Below are 17,453 nucleotides of genomic sequence, written 5' to 3' on the forward strand. Positions count from 1 at the left end.
AGTCGTAGGAATGATGTTGTAAATTCTTTACTTATATATAACTGATTTTATTCAAATATACACTTTATTAAATAAAGAGACTGTGCTTTTATGACATCCATTGCAGGTAAATGATCTGAACGACACTATTTGTTTTCGAGTATTGAATACATGGCTTGAGGCTGGAAAACGTATCGCTCGGTTGATACCAATCTTAAGAGGGTTTATTTATTAACGAATAAATTCCTCTAACCAAATTATATACCGCAATAATCGAATGTGTCAAATTTCAAGTAATGGCACAATCACGAGATCAAGATATGCAGAAATTCGACAATTACTTGAATAAAATTCCACCACTTGGTGACTATCAACAATAGCTTTCAAGTACTTGACAGAAATATAGAATTCCGTAAAGAAGACATACGAAACATATTGCATATGTGAACATTTGGCGCATTTCCATCAAAGTCTCAAACGATCTCATATTAAAACTTGATAACTTTTGAAATGAAAGAGACTTATTTACACACGATTTGAGCTCAATTTTTTTTCACTTTAAATGTCTAGAATGGTCAATAAGAATGTTTTTGATGCTTTGTCAAATACTGAGTTACAAGCCAGTTACAGAGGTTAGAATTCTTTGTTTTGTAAAGAAAGATCGAGTCTTGTTATTGTTTACATATGTGTTGTATTGCTAAAATTTTAAATTTAATGCTGCTTTTTGTTGATAATAAAATTATTTATGACCACTTTGAATAAGTTTTATCTTGTTTGCCACAAGTTAATTTGTCAAGGACTGAATGGTGATTTATTGTAAACAAATATAAGACTCGAGCTTTGTTTACATAACAACGACTTCTTCCCCCCGTATCTCGCTTGTAACTTGACTTCTTACATTCAAATTTGGTGAATAATTCAAAATACACAAGTAAGCCATTTTATACAAAAAAAAAATAAGAATAAATTTTTCATCTCAAATCGTGTCTAGGTCCCTTTAAAGAAAAAAAAACCTCGCATCATTATATTTCAGCATGTTACATCTGTAATGCCTTATATATATCCGATCTATTGCTCTTCGGTTGAACCAGCTTTCAAAGAAATTTAATCAGTTCTTGCATATTAAAAAAAAGACACTGTTATCATTAAAAGCCCACATGAACAATCAATTTAGTTATAGTCTATTCGGAACGAATTTTGTATAGAAAAATAGCTCATTGTCTGTACATGAAATCGTGTTCATGTATTTTTTGAAAAACAGCCGGACGTTAGTTTTTACAAGTAAAAAGTATGATCATCTATATTGAAACCGCTCGTCCTACTTCAGAGGTCAGACTATTAATATAGACATTACATGTAGTTAGAGCTTGTGAACCAAATTTAACATGAACTTTAATGTAATAAATGCATTCTATTCACAAAACATCTAATGTTGACAGATGCGGGATTTTTTTTTACCGTGCATACATTGTTATGCATTAGCCACAGTCAGGGCTATTACTTCTATTTATTCGTTTGAAATTTAAAATAATCAAACAGCTCCTCTGTGCAACAAAATTTTATGAGGTCCGATTATTTCAAATAATTAGAATATTAATTAATAAAGAATATACCAAAACAGCCATTTTCTACAAAACAATCTAAAATATTGCTAAAGTACATGTACTGGCACCCTTTAATTTATATTGTTTTATCTTGGCCTATATAAATGTATAATAATATATATCATACTATTGCAAAAGTCCATAAAATTCATTTCTTTTTAAATATACAAAACGACTTGTTATATCGGGCAATCAAAGGGCAGAGAACTTACCCCCACCACTTTTGTAACACAGATACGGAAATCTCCAAATATTCCCCAGTCCCACGGCGTATCCGACACAAGTCATGATAAAATCCAGGCGGCCCTTCCAACCATCTCTTTCTTTTAGTTGCTTTTTCTCCATTTGAATGGAATCATCAGACGAACGACTTCTTGAAGAATCTGTTTCTCCTTTCTCCATCTTTGCAGACTCTAACATATTACACTGTTGAGGATAAATAAGCTGCTATATTGAAGACAATGTTTACAATCATATGTAACTGCGCACAAAAGAAAAAATACGCAATCCCTTAATGCATTCACGGTCATGTTCTTTTTTTACGGTCGGATCCCGGTCAAGTTCAACAAATATCTTATTTCATCCCTTTGTAATTTTAACGGGATTGCTGATCGATATCAAATCAATACTTTCATTCTTTATACATGTACAAGTATATATTTTGCTTTGAAAGAAAGAAAAAAAAAAAACCAAAAGTTTGTCTTTAATTTTTTTTTTTACAAAATGGTTTCATTTTTGTTTCATTCTGCTATTACTAGGATATTTCCAAACTTTATTTCCGATTATGTAACGAAAAATTGTCGTTGCAATGAGTTTTTTTTCAAAAAGGAAAAAAAACAACTTTCTTTTACATTTCTTACCACTCAAATTACAAAACAATACCCGAAAGAAAAAAACAAACAAACACAGCAAAATGTCGGAAACATTTTACTAGTATTTTACACCAGTTAAATGAACATTTTTTAATATATATTTTATCAAAAAATAAATGCCCCCCCCCCATGTACATGTAGTAAGTAATTTATTTTAGCAGTATATGTATTCTAGAGTACACACTACTTTTTTAATTAAATGTGACATATTTAATACAGCCAACCACACGGCATTGTTAAAATAATAATAATAATAATAATAAAATAAAATTATTAAATATTTGTTCATGATATCAAATTAAATTCAATTTTAATCTCAAATTCAACCCACAATTTCTCATTTAAAAAAAACAACAAATGATATAATTTTCAAATTGGGATTTCTTTATTATAAATTAGTAGATAAACCATAGATATAGTCCTCTCCTGCACGTTCTCAAAGAATCCTTCAGAATTCGACACACAAAAATACCTTACTTTTCAAAATACAAGTAAGACGATAACGTGCTTAAATATTGAAATCCCCTGTAGTGAATTTTTTTCAAAGATTGTTATGGACCGATCACATTCTAACTATCGACGTAACAGTTGATGGACCTTAATCAAATAAAGATATACATATACAATTGGCTTCATTTATACAATAGCTTCATATCTATGAAATTAATAAAAGTCAGCACTATTTTCTTCAGCGCACGTAGAATGCATAAAAGAATGAAAGAAGGTTTCACGTCATCAATTACGAAAAAAAAAATAGGCCTACGGACGGCTGACAAGTTCAAATGTTGCGTAAGTTATTATTTTAATGTTTATAATTCATTAATAATTTATTCCCGTAGTTGTCCATTGATCGTACTTTACAATGAATGTAGCGTTCAGTTACATTATTCAAATCTGCTAAACTGATAACGCTCCAAATTCAATATTATTATAACGTTAGGCAAAAGCCCAATTCTAATTTACAAATTATTTTGAAATATTTTCACTAAAAAGTTGCAGTGATAATCAAGTACCATTTAACACAGTCCCCAAAAACGTTAATTATGTCACCTACGCAGTGCATGCTGGGCGACATGTCGATGCACAGGGGCTCGTCACGATGCCTATAAAAATCAAAAATTGTTCTTCTGCTAGATTGAAATATTAATATACCAACTCAAATAATGACATATTGTTCGAATAATTGTAATATACCACAAAACAGAATGAAACACTTAAGAACTTTTCCTCAACATCCAGAAACGCTGTACACACGTGGTATCTTACCATTATCTTCCTGTTCTCAGAGCTTTCATTTGAAGATTCGTAGAAAAACAATCACACCTTTAGCTCTAGTGCACTCTGATACGAAAGTATGTGAAATATATCCTACCTTTTATGGTAGATATGCTTAAACGTATCTCCAATATATAAAAACCTTACAAAAATTGTGAATTATTTTATTTATAAAGGAAACATACGACTGAAAAGTCGGTCACGAACTGCCTTTATGCTGCAAAGCTACGGAAAATTTTCCTCTACGTCATATGTACAGGGTTGTGCAAAAGTTGAGGAAGACTGCTCCGGAGTTGATTGTTATCATGTAAAAGACATGTTTATCTAGATACCGCTTTCGAAAATATATGAATGGAAAGAATTGATTATTATACTTTTATTAAGACTGTTATCTCTACATTTATCTACTGAATCAGAAATGTTGCGATGAATTTTCATGGCTCGGACTCTGCACGTGCACATACTTATGCGCATGAATAAATTTATTACTTAGCAGCTAGGTCAATAAGATTCACAGTGTTAAAATTAAAATCTAATTAAAAATAAGGAGTAAATTTTTTTGAATTTTTTAATGATAGGTTGTTGCCACTGGGTGACCCATTAATCCAGGAATAATATTCCTCACATTGCGGTACGTACGTCCTCGTTTGTTTACGCTTGTATAATTTATGCACAACCTTCGGCTTAGTTCCCCTATGATGACAATGAATACTGATATTCCATTAAAGCAACTGGCAATCACTTTATAGTACCAGAGGCCCCCCTCTCTCTCTCTCTCTCTCTCTCTCTCTCTCTCTCTCTCTCTCTCAAACATTTGTTTCATTATCAGAATAAAAAAAAATTGGGTAGGTTATGTGTACCCTTGACAATTAGGTGCCAAAAGTATGTCAATTTTGTTTCTTTTCACTATATATTTCCTTGAAAATCAACATCTTTAAAGAATTGTTGAAAAGTAACCCATGGGCCGATTTTTAAAAGACTTGGATTGATAAATTCAGTATTTCTCTAGCTTTTTTGCATCATATCTAAATATTTTCCAACCCCCAGTTATGAGATTTGATATTCACAATCCGAAGGAAGATTTTTCGGTTCGCATATGCATTTGATGCATAGTAGAGTCCTTAAAGAATATCTTTGTGTTGTGTTTGAAATATCAAATTTTACAAATGAGTTGACATAAAGCTGTCTCAATGTTTGTCAAAAAGTGCAAACTGAATATACTTAAATCAATGTAAATTTCTTCAAAATCTGAGCAAAATGAACCCAACAAATATTAAAATAAAGTCTTGTTTTCAATGAAATATATATAGGACAAAAAGAAAAAAAATCGACATACTTTTGGCACGGGAGTGTACATGTAAATGTTACAATTAGCGCTAAGTAATGTCCAACACTAGACTTTGAATAAATAAGTTTAGAAATGCACCAGTCATATAGTTACCGTCCTCTCGAGTTAGTACATCAAAACTGGATCTGACGAGTTTTCTCAGCTTATAAAGGAATCTGGTTTAAACTAGGTTTTTCTTACATGTCTAAAATAAATTCAATATACATGTATCTAGGCCTTACTTTTGGTGGCAATCTAATTTAAAAGTAGATACTTAGATCCGCTCTCGTACGATTGCAATGCTTGTATAGTAGTGTTTCGTGGAGGAGCGGATTTAAAAGTCTTATTCTAATTTTAATTAGATTGTTTTTGTGGAAAAATAAATTTAAAAAATCACAAAATCTTAGTGTTAAAGTTTCACGTGACATTTATTCCCTTTTGACAACGGACGATTAAACAATTAATACACTTACAGTACCGTCAACGCGGATCCCGTATTTGACCGCGCTCCCCCCGCGGTTATTTAATCCTTTCCGCGTTACACCATCGCGGTTAATTCATCGCGGTCCTCGCTGCAGCCATGTTTAAACCGCGGCGGTGTGACCTACCGTTGAGTAAGAGATCGGAGATTTTTACCTGTATGCTATTAGACAATAAGACGGCCACCTAACACTGAGAGTCATTCTATACTGGCCATGCCTGATGTATTGTTTTCATTTAACATATTAAAATGATTACGTATTTTTAATGCACGTTTTCAAAACTCCTTATCGATTATTTTAGAGATGTTTTAATCAAAGAATCATCTGCACCCGTAATAATTTTCATGTAACTGTTGATATACCTATTATTTCAAAAATATTTAATCATTTTTATAATGTAATCTACATGACGGAGAGGGTTAGAACTATAAAATATTATTTTTCGATTTGTTAATGATTTTAAACATTTCCGACTACAAAAATGTTTTAATCCATATCAGTTTGTAGCTCGTTTTACGGCACTCTCTCGATGCTCAAGACAATTAATCTAGTCCGTGACAGGCACATGCTACACGGAGAACGTTTACCTACGGTCAACGGCATCATATGAAAATTTTACTCAACCCTTAAAATACTAAATTATATTGACATAATGTTATGTGAGTTCAATATGAAGCTACAACACAAATGTACATGTAGTATCAGCTGCGAATACCGTTTTTCGTAACCGCCCCCTCCACCTCTTCAACGTTTAATGACTGTGAAAGTACATGTAAATTGTACTTGACTTTAGTCCCAATTGTTTAACACAAAGGTGTGAAACCATCGCATTGACGGGAAATCACTCTACGCTTGAATGCACAGAATACACTGGTACATGTATATGAGACAGGTGGATAATCCGTGTAACGAGTGACCATCAGGAATTTCATTTGTTTTCAAACAATTTTACTAACAGTAAAAACAATAAATAGCTATTCATTTTACTGTTATCTGTTTAACTGTTAAAGATACACCCCCTCCGCAAAAACCTAAAACCTTCAATATAGACTAAGAGAGAGAGAGAGAGAGAGAGAGAGAGAGAGAGAGAGAGAGAGAGACTGTCGATACTCAAGACAATTAACCTAGTCCGTGACAAGCACACGCTACGCGGTGTACGTATACCATACGATCAACGGCAAAATATGAAAATTTTACTTTACCCTTAAAATATAAAAAGATATTGATATCATTTTATGTGTGTTGAATATGAAGCTACTACACATATGTCGTATCTGTAGCGAATTATAACGTTTGTTGTACCCCCCCCCCCCCTTTCCAACGTTTAAATGACTGTCAAAGTTAACTGTATTTGTCCCAATTGTTTTACACAAAGGTGTGAAACCATCGCACTGACAGGAAATCACTCTTCGCTTGAACGCACAGAATTCACGGGTATGAGGCAGGTGGATATTACTTGCAACAAGTGACAACCAGGAATTCTTCCCGTATATCAAACAATTTATCTAACAGTAACAATAAATAATTGTTTCATGTTACTGCCTTCTTAAACTGTAAAAGGTGTTTAACATGTCTCTTCCCCCAAAAGAGAGATAGAGAATTAGTTTTCTTTTTAAATAACGTTGTATACGAACTAAACTTCACAAACACGGTGTCAAGCATTAAATTAAACATCATAAACAGTGTTAAATACTTTATTGTTAGGCAAACTTCTTTTTTTCCTTTACTTGAAGACTAATAGAACTGAACCGTTTTCCTTTATCAAGGAAGAAGCACGTGGTGCAGCTCGCGAGCTGATTTGATTGACAGGTGAAGCAAGTGGACTCAGACTGAAACTGCATATTGGATTCAATCACAATGTCTTTTATGAATACTAAACTTAGGAAATTTTTATATTATTATGTTTCAATTGAATGCAGTGGCGTCGGGGGGGGGGGGGGGGCTAAAGAGCATTACCCTCTCTCTCTCAATCACACACACACACACTCACACACATAAAGATCGTAGATAAAATCAAGATCGGCGACACTCAATCAACATGATCAAGAAGCCTCCTCTGTAAGATAGGTCTACGGTTAGACGAAGCTGTACGCAATTTGGAGATTTTCTTTTGTCTTGAATAGGTGTGAAAACCCCTAGAGCATGTAATTTTCTACCCTAGGTTTGTTAATCACTATACACAGGAAATGATCGCGACTTATAATTAATATACACAATGAAGGAAATGTGTACAAAAATAGTTGGCATTTGAATTTTTTAAAAGTAACTCGAGATGTATGCATTTAATAACATGTACAACTTCCCATGTTGTTTTGTGATGTAACAACCTCATTCCATTTCTTGTAAAGAAATGTCTATCTTCACGCACACCAGAACGCCTAGCCATTGTTTTATGAAAATCACAGAATATACGTGTATATATTCACTGTATCTTTTCAGGGCAACACTTAGTTTAAAACTGTATAAAACCCGTGCGATGTGAAGAATCATACAATTTTAATTATGAGTACCCTTTTCCTTTGTGTTTTAATTAGGAGAACTGATATTTCTTTGAACATTTAATTGTGAGCAGGTGTTTTTATAAGGCTACAACTAGTCGGTCTATAGAGCTGGTTGAAATCAATTTTCCTAACAAATTATAAAAATTTTATCAAAACAATGACGCTTGTTACAGCAATTATAAAGTCGTGGTTTTCCGTAATATGAGCGATTAAGCCACTTTTAAAATTTGAATGAATTTTTAACGGTTTCATAGGATAAAAAGATAAAATGATATTGAAAAAAAAAAATATACGTCGCTGAATATTTATAAAGAAAAATATTTAATTTAAGTAAATAAGTCTTATTAATTTTACATTTTTTTTTGTTAGATTTTAAAATTTAATTTAATCGTACATTCATAGATCAATAATTAGTAAAGCATGATTTTTCAACCACCTGCGGGCATGGCTCATTTCACCTTGGATTGTACAGATAACAGCTTTAAATGATTAGAATTCAAATATTACCCCAGTATTACCAAATAAACAGCAAATATTAAAGAAAAATATTTACCTTCAAAATATGTGATTTTCTATAAAAGGATCATGATTATCTTTATGCATTTGTTAACGTACATTTATGTTTAATGAATGTTATATTTTTTTTTAATCGAGGGAGATAACTCGTGTTCCTTTTCGATACTTTTTAACACCTGTAATCGATCGTTCAAACCGCGGGGGTGTTGTCATTATGGGTGATTGAACCGCGGGGGCACGCGGTTTTTACCTGAGACAGGTGTTTAAACCGCGTTGCAATTTGGACCGCGGGGGTGCGCGGAAAATACGGGATCCGCGTTGACGGTACTGTACTTTAATTTACGTATTCGTTTTAATATTAAAATATCTACAAATGCGTCCGTGATAATACACCCATTTTTTTTTTGTTCATATAAACATGTATGCATATCATCTTTTAATCTATATATATATATATATATATATATATATATATATATATATATATATATATATATATATATATATATATATATATATATATATATATATATATATATTACTTGGAAATCCTAGAATATTTCTGCGGGATTTCACTTCAAGCTATTTTATCAATGCGATTTTCTGTCTTGAACATCACATCAAACTTCTCAGTCAGACTGCTTGTCCTAAAAACCCATTAACTTTCACCAAATAACACCCACAGAAGTAGTCTCTTTTTAAGGTAAGACGCGACCTATCTTCAATTTTTTCCTATCTCCACAATGTGAAGATTTCCACTTAGTAATTTTATAATTATATTTTTATGTTCTATGATTCTATTTTAATTTTGATAAAAAGTGTTGAATTGAAAATTTATAGTATGGCTTTATTTATAAGCATTCAAATGCATTTTGCATGCGATTTTAAGAAAACTTCGAAATATTCTAGCTTTGGAAAGAGCCTGGTAATGTACCCAGAATTTTTGGGAAGTAACATGCAGGTTTAAATGTTAATAAATAAGGAATAAAATATCAAGGAAAATTATATAAAATTGAGGAGCGTCTCGTGTGTCCTTAAAGATGAAAATATTTAATGTTTTTGGATTTGTTTACGGAAATGCCATTTGGAAATGTAAAGCAAATGAAACCAGTCTGATTGATTACACGGATTCACTCCAAATTTATATGCATCGTCTTCTTCTTTCAACTTTAAAACAGATAAAAAGAATTGTTCAAATGGCGTAATTCTTGGTGCCTTTCAATAAATTTTGTTTTGTATAAACTATTTTTGCATAATTTCATTCGTAGGTTTTGTGCCTAATTGGTGGGAAAAACTTGATAAGAATATAATTTTTATGGTGTCGTGCAGAATTAATAAAGCAGCTGCTTAAAAATCCATAATAAGATATTTAACATGAACATTCCATCTTTGTGTCGTCTTTATCAATTTAATTCAGCAGTTTCTCATGCTTTTAAATTATACTTTCTGATATAATTGTATCCTGATAAATTATAATGTTTAAGCCATTATACCATTTGTCACATTAGATATATATATGCAAGAATTTTAGCGTAAGACTGTGCATTTTTTCACCTACTGCAAATTCCCATTTATTTCTTTAAAAATGACACGGTCTGTCATAGACTATTACCAAAAACATGCATTTAGATATAATTGTAGGGAAAGACTACAAAGCATTGAAAAATCATTTGCGCAGTTCCTCTACTTTGCTGCAACCAAACATGAATACTTACTTGAACGAATGAATTTTTTTTTGTATGTTATACTGTAGAGTCGCTATCCGTAATGTATATTACATTCTGAATCTCCTCTAAAATTAAACAGTGGTTTTTTTTAGATTTCCTTTCTCTAACCATTTCATTTGTATGTCTCAAAGAGAAAATCCTAGAAAAGTACGACTCAGAGATTTCTATTCATTTTGCTAAGAACTACATGTAGGTACAGTTTCAAACATGTTTTGCCTTGTTTTAGAGTGATTTTTAAAGATATCACAAGAAATTGAAATTTAACGTTTATTTACACAAGAATACCCATAAGTTAAGAATCTATTTATAGTTACCCGATTTGACTTCCACAAGTTTAATTGTGACGTCACAAACAGTGCATTTTCCCGTAATTTTCATAAAACTGAGCAGAAGACACCAATTCCTTTGTGGTTTTTTTAATAGAAAAATATGTCCGCAGCTGTCGCCCACGATGAAACTCACATTATGACTTTATCATGTGATATCACATGAAATATATATTTATTTCGTCGTGGGCGACGGCTGCGCACACATTTTCCTCTTCAAAAAACTATGAGAAAATGTGCCATTTTTCATCATTTTTTATCAAATCTTAGAAATATGCCAAAATGTTTAAGTCATAACTATTTATTGAAACAAGATAAAAGTGTATAACTTGGTTCTTTATATACACACTGTGACACATGTTCAAGATGGTACAGGTGTATTTTCATGAGATTTAAACAACTTTTGAATTTTAAGGCAAATATTCAAAGAAACTGTACCTTCTTCTCTTCTATCCCGTATATGCATATGCGATACAATGTACATGTTTATTGTTTAATAGAACATGTTTAATAAAAATTGCCTAAGAGTCGTTTTCTTCCGGAGACTTTCGCTATATTTATGAAGAGATGAGAGAGAAAGGATTATAAATTTTAAAAACTCACAGAAAAAAATCGTTTTTTGGGGGGAGGGGGGGGGGGGTGGGGGTGTAATCAAATTCACCACTGTCACCAACTTCCCTCAAGTCAATACTCAGCCTCAAGTCTAAGTTATGACCTCAAATTCATGCACTGTTTCTTTAAGGATTTGAGTCGAGGACTGAATTGGGTGATTTAAAAATGTTGGTAGCTGAACTTTAAAAAATAAATTTTTATTTCAAGTGTCTGTGCTAAGTGATTGTTGAATCATGAATAATTTAAAAGGTTAATGGCGAAATGCATCGCCATGTGTCATAATAATCCAGTAACTGAAGAGTTTGCATGTCCTTATATAAGTATGTAGATAAAAATCAAGGACACGAGAGCAAGTGTAAGGAAAGAGTGAAACATCAACGAGTTTAGAGGTTTTTACGAGTTTTTAATTCAGATGTAGATCGTGCATAATCTTTTAAGTGGGTTCGGTGGTCGTGACCATTTTTTGACTGTGTCATGCTGTAAAGTTTGTATTTACTGCCATCCGGTAAATTCAAAATTTACAACATGACAACTGTATTGATCTCCTTTAGAAGAAGAGCTCTTTATAAAAATATAGGAAAATACCGAAATTTGAAGGTAAAATAAATGATTTTTTCTTTATTTAAAAATAGTTCATCGCTAAACAAATCATATCTTAAAATTTTAGGCAGATGTGATGGTTAATTTGTTCACCTTTAAAATTCTTTAGTTAGTTAATTTTACTAAACTTTATGTACAGCCTCTCAGTCTGCCAGTCAACAAATTACTCATCAAATCTACCCCACATTTAAATGATTTTTAAAATTACCAGTAATTTGTGTTTAGCTGTAAATTGTTGTTAATAAAGAAAAAATCCATATATTTTATCTTTAGAATTAAAAAAAATCCTATGTCTTTATACCGAACTCTTCTTCTTAAGGAGATTTATATGGTCTACAATTGGCTACAATCATCCAGCCCTCTTAAGAACCTCATCAGGAAAACTTCTACCAATCCAACAAAATCCTTTATTCTTGACCCCAATTCTGAATTTAAAAATAAATAAAAATACAGTGTAAGTATACATTTATTCTTAAATATGAATATATGATTGTCCCAAACTTATATATAGACGTCAAATCGTGAATGTCCTACTTCTGCATGATTATAGAGCACAACGTTACATTCTCCTTGTGCATTGTATGCGAGAAAAGGCCAAGTTGAAGTAGGTTACTAAGCGCTTTCTATCAGACCTAAAAATTGTCGATTTCTCGAACGAAAATCGAGTCTCATGAAAACATGGCTGTTCGATAAAAAAAAAATTGGCCTGGAGCAATGGCCGTGAATGCAATGCCTCGAAATTTTGCAATGAGAGATATTTTCTTGGATTCTTTCTGATAATAACACAAATCAGTTTCTAGAACTATATGACAGAAATCATGCACTGCTGGACAATAGAACCATTTTAATAAGACCTTGGACTTTGGTTAGCTGTGTCAAGCAGCAATTTGACGTAGGCCTGTCTATTTCATTGCTGGCCACTCACCCATGGCTGTTTGAAATCAAAAAGATTTGTCTGGCTTTTGAGCTAAAACTACACAATCAGTGCATATTACACTTGATACCGCGTCATTTTTAACTTGTTTTAACGCCAAAAATATAATGCTACGTCCAACCGAAAGTCAAAGGTCTTGTTGAATTGGTTCTAATGAAGAAATGAACATGAACTTAGAAAAAGTCATCCAGGGGTCGGAGCGCCTTTGTACCTGTATGTCATATAATTGATATCCGATCCGCTCACGTAAATTGCTACAATCTAACTAGTTATTGGTACTCCGCGCAATTGGTATGAACAAATATATCTTTTCCCTTAGTGCATTATTCAAACATTTTGTAATGATGAGTCGTAAACAGAAGCTGCATGGTACTATGTGCAACACACGCGCACGCGAAACGAATGACTGGTTTAGGCTGGCAGGTAGTTTATACACGCACAGTGTGTAATAATCATTCTTATTGTCATAATTAACATATATCATAAGGCATTCTTCATCATCTACAAATTATTTGTAATAACCTCAACGTTAACCTAATACAAGCATGGTGTCATTTGAGGAAATGTACTATGCCTTTACGCTCGGTCTAATCGGTGAAATGGTTCACCAGTGAAATGCCGCACGCCTGGGTTGTGCATTCCCATGCACATTTTATCTAAAAATATAGTCTAAGTTTTTTTTTACATATATATCTATGTTCTACTGTTCTCTTCTTTTATAAAATATTACAATTTATTTCAGTTTGCAAGATTCCGACAATCAATGAACGTCTGAAAAATAATAGATTAAAACTAAACCAAACGATTTGTCATAGATTTCGGACGGTAGTATGTTTTCCCGATCATGAAAAGAACTAATATATAAAGCAAGGAAAAAATCGGGGCGAATATCAGTTGATTCCATAATCATGAAGTATCCCACAGGGGCCAAGCCCGTTTTAACATTAATTTTAATGTTGGCCCCTGTGAAGTATCCATAGAATTAATCGCTCAATTATAGTCCCGTCAGTTTAAGTTGAAAATTTACTTCACGAAAACCTTTCAAACCGAATTTTTCATATCACAAATTACAATAATTTTTTTTTTGTAATTTGACCAAGTAAAATTTCTTAGTAACACGCGCTGAAAACGTTGCTTCTGTTGGGTTTCCCATTAGAACTGGCTCAACAGTACTTTAACTTGACAGATATTATGTGACCTTCACACGTGTCAATAACTCTTACCTTTACTGTGTCTTGTAGCGTCAGTGGTGAAAGAATAAGTGATCTGAAATAAGTACTTCTATGGAGATAATTTATATAGAGTACCAACATACCTCTAAACCGCATCAAACCGGTTATATATGTAGATCTCGTCTTCGTCACTAATCGCATGTCTGATGACCAAAAAATATGACACAGTTAACCCTGCTTGGTAAACTGTTTATTATGTGTTACAGTGAGTCTTACAGCATTCATGCCTCGCTTACTACGAAGTTATATACATGTAAAATAAAAATGAAAAGAAATGCATTTGATTTTTAGGACTGATATGTTCAAGATTTTGACAAACCGACAAAAGACTGCGCAGTTTGTTTGCTTAGTGTAGCAAAACTGGGGATAAGGGGTGATTACTCTGTCTGATATCAAAACAAAACAACGCAGCATTCCAATGAGAGAATGGGTTATTTACCGATTCTCTAAGATGATGTTCGACTGTGCGTAGGTAGGCTAATTCCCATCACAAAGTGGCTGGATCACTGCTATCAAGTGAGAATCAGAAAGGGAGCATTGAACTCTCTATACTCCACTATATACAGTATATATGGGTCGAACTGTATTAACATGCATGAACTGAATTACAAAGTCAAACGATTTTGTATCGTTATCGGGTTATTTTGTTTTATTTTGAACCAAATAATTACAAGAGGTCTTGACATCAACATTTTATTATACAGATCGGGATGTCAAAATTTCCGATTGAATCATGAATTTTATCAGGGACATATACATGTATAACAGTAATAGTATAAACGTAAGCATGTTATTGAAACATGTCAACATAACAGTCGCAGTTCATTAGTAAACTTTATAACCCATTACGTGTATTAAGATTATAGATAAAAACCCTTTCTCATTTAATCTCTATGACAGCAAGTCTTTTGTTATTCAATTGTGAACTTTGCGGCAGTATATCTCGAATATCTATGGAGTGGGTGCGTAGTAAGTGATTATATATATAAGCAAGTTTCAATATATATAATATAATTTATATCTTGTGCACAGAACAAATACTTTCAAATGTGACTAATTCTTGCCAAGAAGCACAAAGATCGTTCGGATATTGCCGTTATAAGGTTTGTCGATTACCTGTATTTTGTACATGTACTTACATGTACATTAAAGATGTAGTGTAACCGCATTTTTCTCTCTTTTTAGGGATAATTGATGAACCTGTCCAGCTGTGGGGTATCAAATGACCAGCATATATTCCTTGTCTTTTGAAAATGATGGCGTCCGTTTCTATATATACTCTTTAAAAGAGGGACCCCGGGTCTCCATTCATTGTTTTGCTGATTTCAAGTCATCTGAGGACAAATTCCAGTGTTGGAAATGGAAAAAAAACAGTTTGTATATACATGTATTTAGGCAAAAAAAACCTCACATCACAGGGGGTCAACAGTCAACGCCAAGGGTAAAAGTGTCAGAGTTTATTGGAAAATATCCTGCCGCGAAGACATACAATGAGGGTGTACACGTATTTGTGAAATGACGTGAATGTTGACTGCGTGATATCATATATACCAGCATGTTATGCGCGGATCCTTTTTTTCTCAAAATGTTATTTGTAAATTAGAAGTAGGCCTTGGCCTATAATAATATTGAATTTGAAGCGTAATCAGTTTTAACAGATTTGAATAATGTACATGTAAGTGAACGCTTCATTCAATGTAAAGTACGATCAAAGGACAACTACGGGAATAAATTATTAATGAATTATACACATTAAAATAATAACTTACGCAGCATTCAAACTTGTCAGCCGTCCGTAGGCTTAATTTTTTCGTAATTGATGACGTGAAACCTTCTTCCATTCTTTTATTGCATTCTACGTACGCCTAAGAAAATAGTGCTGACATTTATTTAATTAATTTCATAGATGACGATATTTATAAACAAAACCAACTGTATATGATGTATATCGATTTACTACTTGGACTTTTTTTTCTTAACGTGCAACATCTTAATTCATATCCCCTCATACCAGTAAGTCATTATGTGCACGTGCCGTTAAATAGGCGTTAATTAATGAATTGTGTTTTGATTCGTATATTCTTTACTCTAGGTATCGAATCTTCCTTACAATGTATAAAACGCGCAGGTTTTAGATGGATACAATGTATGTATGCATTGGATTTTCAGATGGAAAAAAATCTTGCAATGATCGCCCCCTTCATAACCCACATGAATCATCAAAGAAAGCTTTTATTGCTTATATAAATTACATCTTTCTTTTAAGAAATTAATACATTGATCGTAAGTGTAGAGTAAGTAAAACTTACTAAATCATTGTTCATTTACATCAGTACGTTAGATGGAAGAAATAGTCAAGTCGTCTTATATGGGACTTCGATTCTGGCATCTTGTGGCAGCAATAATGTGGCCCTCTCCCGATTTTTTTTTTTGGGGGGGGGGGGGGGGCATCAGATGTAAAAAAAATAAAATCGGAAAAGGCTACATTATTGCAGCTACGCATCTTGATGATTATTTCGTGCATTCCATTATTATTTTTTTGGGGGGGGATGCTGAAAGTTTCCACCAATCAATAAACAGTTTAAAACTGAATCGTGTAGATTAAGTTTTTGTCAGTTTTTATAGATAAATATGGATTACAATCAATTTTCGTAAGAAATAAAGATATAATCATATTAAGTGGATGTAAATATTTTGGTTTTATAATCTAATAAATGCCTGTCTTTGTTTATGGAAAATGCAATAGTTTTTATGTATATATCATTAAAATATGTAAATATTTTTTTTTAATGAATTTTTCTTACATGTAATACGATATGTATTGTATTTGTTTTGACTGACCATGTCTTCTGTTTTGAATGATCCGTTTGTTTCGTGCCAAGTTGCAGTCTACTTTCAAGACAGAAAAAAAAAATACGATTACTATTCGTGCTTTTTTTTTTTTTATAAATCAATATGTATGCAAACCAATGCCTCGATCTGTCCTATCTATGTATAAATAGCCTTAGTAGATCAGGGTCAGGTTCAATGACTTTTTCCCATTATTGTCCCAAAGTACATGTGAACAAGGCCCTTGACTGATATAGTACTTATATGTGTATGTACATTATAGCATTGAATCATGATTTTTTGAAGTATACACTCTCATAACTGCAGCGGTGTGTGCATACAAATTTAGTAACGCGCATTAGCGCGTTATGAAAATTTGTATGCACACACCGCTGCAGTTATGAGAGTGTATACTTCAAAAAATCATGATTTAATGCTTATATTTACATTTTTTTAACTTCTTGCCTTGTCGGCAAATGTGATTCATCCCTTAAAATTCCTATCTTATCCTAAGGGTAAGTTTATATTAATGGAAGAGCCACAGTAACAGCCACAAGCGTGAACTTTGATTTTCGCTTGTAACGTTGCAGTTTACAGCGTTTAACGTTTATGACGTCATAATAAAACTCGTCGGTTT

At 32.7% G+C, this 17,453-nt stretch overlaps 1 protein-coding gene and 1 long non-coding RNA gene across 5 annotated transcripts in view; one reads left to right on the top strand and one right to left on the bottom strand.

Moving 5' to 3' along the window:
* The window catches only part of LOC128157513 (sodium- and chloride-dependent GABA transporter 1-like), a 28,492-nt gene extending 14,409 nt beyond the window's left edge, over nt 1-14,083 (bottom strand). The window contains exons 1-2 of one of the 4 annotated variants that reach the window (XM_052820097.1): nt 13,979-14,083; nt 1,796-2,009 (exon numbers count right to left, since the gene is read on the bottom strand). In XM_052820097.1, the coding sequence (XP_052676057.1) occupies nt 1,796-2,009; nt 13,979-14,083 (319 nt within the window). Of the gene's footprint in view, nt 1-1,795; nt 2,010-3,721; nt 3,980-10,597; nt 10,723-13,978 lie in introns of those variants that run through there. The other 3 variants (XM_052820100.1, XM_052820099.1, XM_052820098.1) reach the window with 3 other exon arrangements.
* On the top strand, nt 2,759-16,407 carry LOC128157515 (uncharacterized). The gene is made up of 3 exons (XR_008239828.1): nt 2,759-3,244; nt 4,309-4,361; nt 15,173-16,407. It is a non-coding gene; the product is annotated as an uncharacterized LOC128157515 (long non-coding RNA).
* Nucleotides 16,408-17,453: the final 1,046 nt, after the last annotated feature.

This window comes from Crassostrea angulata, chromosome 7 (assembly GCF_025612915.1).
Source record: "Crassostrea angulata isolate pt1a10 chromosome 7, ASM2561291v2, whole genome shotgun sequence".
In the NCBI taxonomy this organism is placed as follows: domain Eukaryota; kingdom Metazoa; phylum Mollusca; class Bivalvia; order Ostreida; family Ostreidae; genus Magallana; species Magallana angulata.